Consider the following 13,435-nt stretch of genomic DNA (forward strand, 5'->3'; position numbering starts at 1 on the left):
ATGGAGGCTTATTTCTCATTCACTCATATGACAGCATAAAGTGGATGTTTGGTGGATGATCTTCCATAAGGACAGTCAGGGACCCAGGCTCTTTCCATCTTGTGGCTCCACCCTCGTCTTGGGTCTTATGGTCCTTTGCTTCTAGCTGGCAGATAGGGAGAGAGGACTGGAGGGTCATGAATGGGAGGTTTTTCTGGGCCAGTCCCAGAAGGAACATCCACCCTGCTCATATTCTAGTGCTCAGGTTCTTGGCCACATCTTACTGAAAATGAACTGGGAAATGTTGTCAAGCTGTGGCAGGTGTGGCACAGGGAGTAAAGGGTGGTCCTTGGGGTCAAAACAGGCATTCCGACTTTAGAGCCCACACTTTTGCTATACAGATAGTGCCTAAAGAGTGAGGCATGAGCTGAATTTCCCCATGGGAAGAAGGGGGCTAGAAGGAAGGGAATGTCATGTGCATATTGAGGAATAGAAATGCCTCAGAGGCTGAGAGAACTGCAAGAAAGCTTAATGGGACTCAAGTCCAGGGATATCTGGTTATCTGCTCTAAGTACAGATATTGGCAAAGAGGCACCTGTGGGGGAAGGGAAGGAGGAGCACAAGGTGAGGCTGGGCAGGAGACTGGTGTCAGATGCACATAAAGACCACACACACCAAGCTAGGAAATGTGACCGAGAGCCACCAAAGGACCAAAGTGGTGATGTGATCTGATGTGGGTGTTGAACAATCACCGGTGGTGTGGCGAGAATGGATGGGAGGGGGAGGCTGGGGCTGGGAGGTCAGGTGCTGGCGGCTGCAGTCACCTTGGGAATGTTGGTTTATAACCTGGGATCCTGAAGCTGTCAATGGTGGCCATGTGCATGTCAACACAAGGAATCAAATGGAGAGTCCAGCTCCACCAGGTTGCAGGTGATTTGCGTGCTACTTTCAGGGTCTGCTCTGCTCACAGCTCCTGGAAAGATGCAGAGACGGCCCAGAGCCATTGTTTTGGCATTTTCACTTTCCAGCACTAAATTGTAAGGTACAAAGAGGCATTAAATTGCCTGGATGCATTGCAATAAAGAAATACTTTTCTCCAAATCACAGATTCAGATGGAAAACTGAAAGACAAGTGAATGGGAGAGCTGGTTTTTGAGGTGATAGATTTAGACCAGATTTGGTGAAACTTGTCAAGTTTCTTGGAAAAAAGAGTCTTCTGGTGGTCTGAATTTTCACATTTGTTTTAAAATGTTGAATTAGAGATTTACATATATTTTAAGGTCGTCCCAATAGTTCCAGCAGGAGATGAAAGGAGAACTTTAAAGCTAGCGATGAGAAGTTCACCCTCTGTTTCTCAGATGCAGTCTCACTTTGAAGACTCCCACTTGCCCAGTTCCATGGCTCTCAGGTAGCCCTTCCTGCTGTTAACTCACATCTCTCAAGCTGTGGTCTGGAAAATGAACTACCACTGTCCCTTCAGTTATCTTTTCTTTCACCCCCTTAAGTGCTATTTTTGCAAGCATCCTTTCATTTATTCATGCACCCACCTGCTCAATAATTATGTGTTTAGTGTCCCTGAAGGGCGAGGGGCTGTGCGAGGGTGGGGGATCCAGCAATAGGGACCCTTTAGAGTCACTGTCCTCACAGAGCTTAGAGTCTAATTGGAGGAGAAGAGACAAAAATAAAACTATAATGAGAATTCACTGATTCACACTTTTGATATATGCTCTGGTAGAGACATGCAAGGTGCTAGTCAACATTTGCCAATGCGGAAATCAGAAACATCATGAATCATAGAGTAGGATTTTGAGAGTTTGGGGAATGAGAAGTTGGCTGGGGGAAGAGCATTGCCAACTAGGGAGAATGCCACGTGCTAAGGTTCCGGGTCAGGAACAGCTTGGTAAATTCAAGAATCTGAAAGGAGAGCAGGGCAGCTGGAAGTGGTAGGATGTGGGGAGTGGGAAGAGAAAGGGATCAGGTGATGGCAGCTCTTCTGAAAAAGCCCATGACCAAGGGAGCTCCTGCCAGCCCCTTTCCCAGGCAGCCACCCCCTCCCCTCATCTCCTCACTGTCCTGGACTTGCCCCCCTTGTCCCTGAGCTGATGATTTCTGCTCATGTCAGAAGAGTAGAAGACAACAGCATTGGACACCCACCTTACCACCACCTACCTGCAGTGGGACTTCCAGCAGTTATTGTGCTTTGAAGTAGAGGCCCTGGGATTAGACTAAAAATGACGGGAAAGCCACAAATATGTTCATACTACCTTCTGTCCCAGCCATCCCACCCTCAGGAAATAATCCAGAGGAAAAGAAAATCTGTAGGTACAGAGCTGCCTGCTGCAGAGCCAAGCGCTCCTTCTGCCTCATTGTAAAGGTGTCAATGGGGTGAATTATAGCATTGTCTGCAATAGTGGAAATTCAGAACCAGCCTCCATGATCCTCAGAAGGGAAACAGTTCAGTAGATCGTGCTACACCCACATGCTTGAGTATTGTGCAGCCCCTAAAAAAAATAAGAATTTTGACGACTCTGTCACAAAATGAAAAAATGCCCATGGTAGCATATTGAGTGAAAAAAGCAGAATGCCAAATTCCATCTACACTGTGATCACAGTTTTGTACAAATTCTCAGTGCATAGAGACATCAAGTGAAAGGAAAGGGAAAATATCCACCTGCTAACATGCAACAGGAGTGGAATGTGGAGTGATTTCTCTTTGTTTTTTGATCACAGATATTGTCACGCTATTATGTGTACAATGAACTAGAAAATAATAAGATAAAATTTCTTGAGATGAAAACTCTTATAAAGCAATCGGTAAGCCTCTTCTGAACACATTCTCAGCCTTGAGCCAGGTGTTGTACAGAGAAGAGAGAAAAAAATATTTGTGATCCAGACCTAACCTTTGTATCAGTGACCATCTCTCTGTTCGGGAGGAGAGAGATGACTATGAGGGAAACCAAGCAAAAGAACTAGAAACCTTGAGTCGTGTGCACCTGACTGCCAGGGCTTTAGAAGCAAAGAAAAGAGAAAGATCAGAGAGACTGTGTCAAATGGACAGCCCCCAGGTGGCATTTGAAGAGTGAAAACGATTTCTGTAATAGAGCAAAGTGGAGGAGAGTCCCAGATAAGGGAAGCTTGGCTAGAGCGAGGCAGGTAACAGCAGCCACGCTTTGTTGGTCTCCTGCCACCCTGCTAAGAGTTCCATTAGACCATTTTACGTGCACCTCAGACAATCCTGTAAAGCAAAAATTCCTCATTGTATAGATAAGGAAATTGAGACTTAGGACCAGATTTGGCCTCAGAGGTGTGTGATTCTATGAACTTTCCGTTCTGCAAAACTCCACTTTGTTTATTAAATACCGAAAGTGGAAAACAGAATGGCGGGGTGGGTGCCATCATAAAGTTGAAAAATTGTTACATTAAACCACTGGAAATGATGGACCATCCAAATAATCGATGCCTGCAAGTGGACCACAAAGATGCAAGGGTGAGCAAAATGAGCATGTCCCTGGGACCTGAAGTGTCCAAACTAGTAGAGACGGTTGAATGAGCAATTGCAAGACAGTGGGGTTAGCACCAGGCAGGGGAGCACAGGGCGCTGGGGAGCACAGGTGAGCAACGTCTACATGGAAGCCCAAAGAATATGCATGAGCTACTTTCAGGCCGTGCAAATTTTATGAAATAGATATTGTCCTTATTTTTCAGAGGTGGCAGGCAAGGTGCAGCTTGGTTAAGTAAGTGTCACATAGACACACATGGCAGGACTCAACCCCAGATGGTTCTGGTTGCAGAGTTCGTGATCTTTCTAGCACCCACACTCACTCTCACAAAGGCAGTGGGGTTGGCGTGTCCCTCGGCCTGGAGGAAGCCAGGCTGCTGTGTCAAACCCTTCTGTGAGAAGCCTACTGTGTGCCAGGCACTCTGAAGAAGTCTCCTACAGTGACAGTTAAAACTGTGGCACAGATGAGTTCTCAGAGAAAAGAGGATTCAGAAAGAGAAACCGAGCAAAGAACCAAGGATCCACTGGACATCCAAGTCGCAGTGAAGGGGAACGCAGGTCTTGGCAAGGTCGAAGGGTGTCTCTCCCGGTACCGGCTCTGCCGGAACCTACCACCACTCAAGAGAAGTCCTTCCCTGTCTTGTATGGGTGGTAAGAAGAGAGACAGTGTTCACAGTCAAGGGACCAGGGGCTGGGGACACAGGAAGGTCAGACACGAATGTCTTAGATCAGCAACTCCAAAATATCTTGCTGCCGAATGTGGCCCGGAGACTCCCCGGAGCTGGGGCTATTTGTGTCGGCTTTTTAAATCCGCAGAAATTTATGTCAGCAGGAGAAAGTACATAGGAACCGCTGCATTGGGCCTCCGCCCCTATCCTCTGTGCTTTGTGTAATTATTATGCGTACCCAAGTGGGCAGGGTGGACACCCCCTTGAAATTGGGGGAGAGGAATGAGGACGGTCCTTGTGCCTCTGTAGGTGACTGTCATGGTTATTTCACTAAAAGGGCTGCAGTGGGGCTTTTCAATGTGAGCATGACCGAGGGAGGGCTAGTGTCACAGCTGCTGATGGAACCTGGGACATCTTAAATAGACCCAACTGAGTCCGATTCAGTAGGACCCATTCAAGGGGCTTGCAATGATGGAATGGGGATGGAGCACTTTTCAATCGTGAAGCTCTTACCTGAAGGAACACAGTCACTTTTCCACCAGCCCAATTCTTGGCAGCCTCCAGCTCTGGGAAATTCTTGTAGTTGGACCCAGGAGGAAACTCTACCTCCCGGGCTCCTGCCCTATTTCTTGCTGCTCCTGGAGCTCTCCCTGTCCCTGCTTCTTGGTAGTCAAACAATATGGCACGGAAAGGAAATGGATCAATAGTTTGGCTCCTGACAGGTGACAGGATTTTGCTTTGTGTTCTCCTCGTGTAGAATCTCTGCTGAAGGTGTGGACATCGTTTTGGATTGTCTCTGTGGGGACAACACTGGAAAAGGTCTCAGTCTTCTCAAACCCCTGGGAACCTACATTTTATATGGTGAGTGCTCAATGATAGCAGGGACACGGTTAGTGGCAGGGAATGTTGCACGTGTACCTTCAGACAGAGGCTCTAAAAAGTGAAATGTGTCGCTATGTTGGGGAAGTGGGTTTGGGGCTATTTAATTTCTTAATGTTTTCTGTAATATTTCTATTGCTGTGAGTTGTCAAATAGTAGGTGTGCCTACTGCTCTATGTCTTGTCATTTCAAATGGGACTCAACAAGGCCCAGCCAATGTGGTCACTAATATGAGTAGAACCATTAAAGGACTTGACCCACGGGAGGTGGCACAGGTGGAAAATATTAACGGCTTCAAAGGAAGTTCAAAAAATGAAGCCACAAAGGACCCACAGTAGGGTGGGGAGGAGTGGCTGGGATATGGGGGTTTTCAGGGAGGTTCTATTAGAGATGAACTTGCAAAGTACAGACTAAGCCTCTCCCTCCCCTGAACTACTCCTGAATGTCCTAGTCAGGACAGGAGCTCTGAATGGATGGTGCCCATGTCTGGTCCTATCTGCTTCTATACCCACTTCTATACTCCTAGTTGTGGGGAAGATGTATGAAAACAACTGGAAACAGGTTTCCTCCCACAAAATGAGGTTCCAGAGCCTCCCTTCCTGCTCCTTTTTCTTCTCTTCTGTCCTAGGCATGCAAAATAATTTAACCGTTAGTCTCCATAAAGTGAAATAGACACATACCAAAGCCAGATATCACATTCCAAAGCCAAATTATATTGGGGTTATCTGATGTTGGAGATATTTGGCACCTCTGTCCCCTGTTGGTACAATACAAAATTGGGCCTTAACTCTGGGTAAATTAGAAAAAACAAAAAATAACACTTGCTATTAGCTGAGGAGCTTATAGAAGCTATATTTGAAGGGTATACATATTTGAGCATCTTTTTGTCATCATCAGATCATTATAACAGAAGGAGAGTTGAGCTCACCAGAGGTGGGTAAACATTCCATTGCTGGAGTGTTCCAGCAATTCCAGTCATGGCCACATATTTACTTGGAAATGGATACATAATTTATTATTATTATTGATAAGAGAAACCACGAGAATCCATGCACATTATAAGGATGTCGGATATGACTAATATGTGAGTCAAATGCAGATGGACAATTCATTCATCGTTACTTCCCATTTACCGGGAGTTCTATTTTTGCCCCAGTCCCATGGTGTCATTTTGTTGAAATTCAACTTGATCATCTCACAAGTATCTAATTCATCACATTGATTACTTGGTTACAAAGCTATGAAAGCCTGGTACTCTGATACCTCGTGGTACTCACCCCATATAAAGAGAAGCAGTGATTAACTGGCTACTAGTTTACCTTGGCCAAATAACTAAGTTTAAATTATACATGGTTATTTCATTAAATAACTGTTATATGAGAAGAACTTATTCCCAAATCTTCAGGGACAAGGCAAGAAAGTCAATGAAAAGGCACCACTATGGTACCTGAATGTTTCCAGTGCTGCTAAGAGCTGTCTCACTCGCCCCTTCCACCCAAAACCCACAAGCAGTCTCTTCTCTCTATGTGAGCATCTTAGGGAATCTTTCCCACCCTCCACCTCCCACCTGCCCTCTGAATACTGCTTGTTCCAATGGGCATAGTTTGGTTTCTTACATCATTTGTCTCAACTAGTTTTTACCTTTCTGCCCAGACCTCTTTGGAGCAGACACATCAGTGACACCATTTCCTTGGCTTCTGAACCTATATTTGTCCTCACCTGCCACCTTCTATATTCTAACCCAGCTCCACCTCTATGGCCAGTTAAGTACACAACCCGTGTCAGAGCCCCAAGCCCCTCACTTGCTGAGGAATCAAATTCAGAATCATAAAGTAGGTTCACTAAGGAGTTCACTTCTCAGTCTCAAAGAACAAAACCAAGAAGACATTTCAGCAACTTCTCATTTCATTATAATGGTCCATATTATACTTTTAAGCCCAGTTTTCCAAAGTAATGAAATAGTCACCATGAGAAATGTCACTTTCTCTTTGAGCCCAGGGACACCTAGCTAAAATACCTTGATGTCCCACTCCCATATCCTTCATTTTTCCCAGGGTAAATTAAATTAGTTTTCAAGTTCTTGCCAGTTCTGGACCAAACCACTGCCATTTTTTTCAAGTGTAACAAGAGATGTTGATTTTCGGTAGCATGGCTTGATTTGGGAATCTTCCATTTGCAGGCTCATCCAACATGGTAACTGGAGAGACCAAGAGCTTCTTTAGCTTTGCAAAATCAGTAAGTATCTGTGCACGTCCAATGTACTGGGGTGGCGCTTAGATTTGCATGTCGTGAGCCCTTCGCCGCCAAGTCACAAGATGTTGATCTAATCTTGTTTATCCTTCATTTGCGTCACTCATTGTCAATAAAGCCCATCTTCCTGACCTGCTCACTGCACGCGGGCAGGACCAGGACTTTGGGCTACTTCTGTCTAAACAAAGCAGGAAGGTAGGAGTGTCAGCAAAACTCAACAGAGCTTCATTTTCCTTTCAACAGAGATTGCTTAAGTGTTGGCATATTTGATCATCAGTCAAAAATGAACTTGGCCTTAGTAATATTTATCTGCTCCATAGAGAGCCTGGCCTTTCAGTGTGGCCACTTTCTGACCAGGTCCCTGGGGGGACTTGAGACTTCTCTATGTCCCATCTCATTGAGTGGGAGTTATGAATGGAGACCCTACAACTTTAACAAGCTCCTGGGGTGATTTTTAATCATAGACAAGTTTGTGAACCACTGTGTTAGGTGACCAGGCTCTGAATGTGGTTGCTACTTGCCTGCCATTGAGAAGCCACATCCCTGGGCGTTTACCCCACTGCAAACTGAGTCACATCTTTACTCCTATCTAGAGCTGTCCTTGCTAGAATTAAACTAACGTGTGCTTGAGCTTTGATTTTTACCCCACCTACCCCAACAGGGGATTGCTGCCTCTCAAAAGTGCCTGTTGCTCTCCCCTCTGCTCTTGGCCTCCTTTGAAGGTGGTTCAGCATTGATTGATCCACCCACTTGACAAGCATTTTCCGAGCATCTGCTATTTGTGGCACTGCGCCAGGCCCTGGATGTCACAGGGAATGAAATAGGTGCATTTTTTTTTTAATTTTTAGAAAAGTTTTTCATTTTTTTGTTTTGAGACAGAGTCCACTCTGTTTTCCCAGCTAGAGTGCCGTGGCATCACCCTAGTTCACAGCAACCTCAAACTCCTGGGTTCAGGCGATCCTCCTGCCTCAGCCTCCCAAGTAGCTGAGACTATAGGTGCACATCATCACACCCGGCTAATTTTTTCTATTTTTAGTTGCCCACCTAATTAAGATAGGTATATTTTTGACCCTTGTGGCCCTTGTATTCTAATGAGCAAGAGAAACCCAAAATAAGGAAGACATATTAATAACGTGGTTGTAAATAGCTATCGAACCTCTAAGTGGGTAAAAACAGGGTGCTAAAATAGAGAACAGTGAGATGGGGTAGAGGTATTTAGAATAGGGTGGTCAGGGAAAACCATGGCGAGGGGTTAGAATTCATTCTGAGTATTCATGTGCCCCTGAAGTGCCAATACTGGCTGCTTGAAACTTCACCTCCAAACATTCCCTGATTCTGAATGGATCACACTCCCTGCACTTGTGAGAGTCAAATCAAAGGGACAGTCTTTGCATTTGAGCTTTACGGTCTGGGTCAAGGATCATCTTGACTGCAGAGTCTACAGAGGAGCAAGAATGGAGTCTAATGAAGGATGCTGTCTGGAGTGTTTCCCCTGAAGACCAGCTTTGTGCCACTCACAGCTGTTCCGTGCTGTGGCTGTCATTAAGGTGATGCTGGCAGACTGCTGTGGGTAAACACACTGATCCCAAATTATGTACAACTGTATTATAAAAAGTGTTTTCCCTTTCTCCCCCTCAATGCACAATCCCAACACTTAGTGTTAATGAAGTAATTGCTGTGAATTCCATGCTCAGTGAAGGCATTCGTAAAACACAGCCAGGGTGGCGATTGAGAGTCTCTGCCCAAAACAGGGGTGCCCGTTACCAGAACGCTTTGTAGCTGGGGGTCGAGAGGGAAGATGTTCCCTTTCAGAGGCCTGGTTAAAAACTAGTTGGTCGGTTAGAAGAAAACTGAAGAAAGGGCATGCCAAGCAATGGAATGATGACTGATCTGGAAGGTTCCAGAAAACAATTTTTTTTTTCAGTGCATTCAAGAAAGGCTTAGAAAGTAAAGGCATATTAGAATCGTACATAGATTTTTCACTCAGCTGTCTTCATTATGTTTCATCTTAAAGTTGCTGCAGAGCTTGTGCTTCACTCTTTGTCAAACATGCCATTGGCTTTTGTGCTGCAGTGATGATGATACTAACAGGAAGTTAACATTTAGGGAGCAGTCTCTGACTCCAAATCAGAGCTCTTCTTCGCTAAATCAAAAATATCCCTTTCAAATTAAGGTGATAATAAAAATGGCTTCTGTTGATAGAGCACCTTGTACATGACAGACACTGTTTTAAGCACTTTTTATACATTAACACATTTACTCCTCGCAATCCCCCCCCCATGAGGTGCAGTGAGGCAACTGAGCACAGAGAGGTTAAGTGACTTGCCTAAGTCACACAGCTAGTAAGTGACAAGATGGGATTCAAAACTAGGCATGCTGCTCTAGAACTCTCTTAACTATAACTCTGCAGCAATTGTAGATTCAGCAAGCATTCATTCCACAAACACGCACTGAGGCGTTTCAGATATGTTGGGTATCAAGTTATTAATTATTTTTCTACTTTTTTTTTGTGCCAAGAAGCCCATGGTCAAATGCATGGCTCTTTTTGAGCCAGCCCCAGGCCCTCACCAAATGTAATCTAGAAAAGAATTTTGTGTAAGAACTTCATGTTGTTTTCAACTTGTCTTTCCCACACTTAGAGTTTCCCAACTTAAAAAAAAAAAATCAAAATCTTTTACTTTGGGAAGGCTTTTCAATTCTTTTTGGAAAGAGACAGGATATATATATATAGCAGCACATCAATAACATAAACATCATAAATATTCCTAAGTGCTCATCACGTTCCTCTTGGCATTCTATATTGAAACTGAAATCAAACATTTTACCTCTTAGAACCCTTCAGGCATTGGAAGTTTGAATTTCTAATCTACAACCAGCACCAAAGGAAAAGCAATTAAATCAGAACAAAGCAGTTGCATAACCAGTTCCACAGGTTGCTAATGGATTATTTATTTATTTTGGTGTCTGAAGGTGGAGGATGAGAGGCTGGAAAAGAGATGGTCACCCGGGGCTTCTCAACCTTAGTGCTACTGATAACTGGGGCTGGATAATTCTTTGTTGTGGAACCTGTCCCAAGCATTGTAGGATGTTTAGCAGCATCGCTGGCTTATACCCACCAGATACCAGTAGGGGCACTGCCCTCCTTCGGTCATCTCAATCAAAAATATCCCCAAACATTACCAAATGTCCCCTGGGTGGCAAAACTGCCCCCAGTTGAGAAGCACTGATTCAGTCCCAACACTTTGGCTTCATCACTCCTTGATGCTGTTCCTTCCTCCTAAATTACCCTTCCTTTCTCTTCTTTGTCTGTTGGATCCCTGCTCCCTCTCTGGGTTTAGACTAGTCATAATCTACCTCATCCCCGGGAAAGCTGCTCCTGCGGTCAGAGTGGTCACCTCCACTGTGCCCCCACCACACCTTGGAAACATCTCTGCCATCCTAACCCTTCACCAACCCATCCCCACCAGCACCGTTCACTACACCAAGCGCTCTACACTTAATTCTCCCAGAACACATCAGAGGCCATATCTTGCCTTGGGGGTCAGTTGAGAAAAGTGAAGCCCAGAGAACACTAGGGAGAACGTGGTAGAGCCAGGATTCAACTACAGAGCTGATGACGCTAACCGTGTTGCAACTCCATGTGGCCTTTTAGTGGTTGGTTTTGGGCTCTCTCCCCTACCTAGACCCTGTGCTTCTCATAAGCATCACTGTCTGTTGTTTCCTGCACACTCGCAGCAGTGCCTGGTGAAATAGATGCTTAAAAAAAACACACCACCAAGACCTAGCGTGGTGGCTCACGCCTGTAATCCTAGCACGCTGGGAGCCCAAGGCGGCAAGATTGCTTGAGCTCAGGAGTTCAAGATCAGCCGGAGCAAGAGTGAGACCCCATCTCTACTAAAAGTAGTAAAAATTAGCTGGGTGTTGTGGCACATGCCTGTAGTCCCAGCTATTCAGGAGGCTGAGACAGGAGGATCGCTTGAGTCCAGGAGTTTGAGGTTGCTGTGAGCTAGGCTGACACCACAGCACTCTAGCCTGGGCAACAGAGTGAGACCCTGTCTCAAAAAAAATAAATAAATAAAAATAAAAGACAAAAAAACACAACAAAAACGCCACCAAGAGCTAGCTACCCCTTGGCCAGCTGGAATCTGCTCAGCTGCGGCCCCACACTCCCCTGGACAGCTGACAACGTTGGCAATGCTGCAAACACGGCCCCCTTTTGGGTCCCTCTAACCCGGCACCATCTCTCCTTGCAGTGGTGGCAGGTGGAGAAAGTGAACCCCATCAAGCTGTATGAAGAGAACAAAGTCATCGCGGGGTTTTCTCTTCTAAATCTGCTCTTCAAACAGGGCCGGGCGGGCCTCATTCGGGGAGTGGTGGACAAACTCCTAGGGCTCTACAACCAGAAGAAGATCAAGCCGGTGGTGGACTCCTTGTGGGCTCTGGAGGAGGTAAGAACGGGTCTCGGCAAATCACCTCCTCTTTTTAATCCAGGCAGGTTTGGGCAGCCAAATACAATCCTTTACTAATTTGTTTTCTTCCCCCAGATGGGTTTGTTTTAAATGAGGGTCCTAAAAGTCATTTTCCCATAGTATAGTACTTTGGATGTAAGAAATACTTTAAGTTCCTTAGTGGTTCTCAAACCATGTGCCTCACTGTGCCATTTGTGCTAGGAACCCTTCCCAGGGAGGCCACCAAGTTTTGATGGATGTGTACAATCCACTGTCTTGGTGAGTGTGGACATCATTGCAGCATCATATATATTGCCACCGTGGGAGTATATACAAGATCCCAAAATGGCTCAGAGCTAAAATGATTTGTGTGTTAAGCCTGATACTTTGAGCCCCTACGAGGTACCAGCTATTGTGATGGGCTTTGGAATGATTGCTGAATTATTGGGTCTAGTGTTGGATGGAATCTGCCGAAAGTCATAGTATTTGAAAGCATTCCTTGATCCTGAAAAAATTAAGAACCCTGAATGTAGCCTTGAAGCATGAGCTGGTTGTATTGGTTCATACGGGACTTGCTAGGAGGAGTCAGGGTCTAGAAAATCCTTCAGGACAAAGGAAGGTTTGGGCATGTGGGAAGTCAGTTGTGGCAGCTACTCATGGGAGAAATGAAGAGATCTGTGGCCTGGGTTTCAAGAGGCATCTCATGAAAAAATTTTCTAAGTTAAAATTTTGTAACCTTGGTGTTGGGGGGCAATAAAGCCCTCATTTTAAAATATGTGGAAAAGTTTTTTGTTTGCTTGTCTTGCATTTTGCACAAGTGAGATGCCTGATGGTGTGAGTACTTTTTTGTGCTTTTGGGAGTCACAGACAACTTTTAAAAATCTAACAAGGACTAAGCTCTATGGAACAGCTAGTGGGGTGTGCTTCTGGCGAGAGGGCTGTTGCTATTTGCCTAATGGACCAAGTTGCCCCAAATCCAATGGTTTCTCTAAAAACAGAATCCCCCCCCCCAAAAAAAGGCTCTTGCAGGGTGTCACTGTATAATCAAATACAACTGGTCCCAGATCTGTGGACAAGGAATGTGCCTATATATGTCACTCTAATACCAGTGTCATGGATGGTCTTAAAACCCCAACTACCAAAAAACCATACACATTACAGAAATTCCTAAATCAACCAAAAACATAAAGAGAAAATAAACAGCACATTCCAGGGAAGGATAACGTCATGAACATTTTGGTTTGCTTCTTTCCAGCCTTTTTTCTATTGCATATGCTCACTGTAACTCAATTTATTGCTAAATCTAATCTGATCATCATCATCCTGCATGCTATCTTCTGTGTCATTGCTAACAGGGCTAGCCTGTCACTGCAATTTTCTTGAAAATGTTTGTAATGAGTTAAGACATCCATATGGTATTCACTATGGCATCTCAGTGGAACAGGGCAGGGTTAGGCTACATGGTTCCTGGGTTCTCAAGGGTCAAGAAGGAGAGGAAACTGAAAACAGTCAAGACCAGGGCTAAGAGAGGACCTTGTCCATGGGGCAGAGAAGGGGACTTATGCTTGAACTCAGTGCCCAAAGGGACCCAAAAAATCGGTAGCATTTCAGCAAGGATTGAAATCCAAGAGGTGTCCAGTGAGTTCTTGTTCTAGTACATGAAATCACTCCTTGGTCACAATGGTAACTGAATCACCAAGTATTTATTGAAC

At 45.0% G+C, this 13,435-nt stretch overlaps 1 protein-coding gene across 1 annotated transcript in view; it reads left to right on the forward strand.

Moving 5' to 3' along the window:
- Window positions 1-13,435, forward strand: part of VAT1L (vesicle amine transport 1 like) — a 125,914-nt gene that overhangs the window by 58,727 nt on the left and 53,752 nt on the right. Inside the window, exons 5-7 of the mRNA XM_069456575.1 lie at window positions 4,904-5,007; window positions 7,205-7,260; window positions 11,529-11,723. Coding sequence (XP_069312676.1) covers window positions 4,904-5,007; window positions 7,205-7,260; window positions 11,529-11,723 — 355 coding nt within the window. The remainder of the gene's footprint in view (window positions 1-4,903; window positions 5,008-7,204; window positions 7,261-11,528; window positions 11,724-13,435) is intronic.

Source organism: Eulemur rufifrons, chromosome 23, assembly GCF_041146395.1.
Source record: "Eulemur rufifrons isolate Redbay chromosome 23, OSU_ERuf_1, whole genome shotgun sequence".
Classification (NCBI taxonomy): domain Eukaryota; kingdom Metazoa; phylum Chordata; class Mammalia; order Primates; family Lemuridae; genus Eulemur; species Eulemur rufifrons.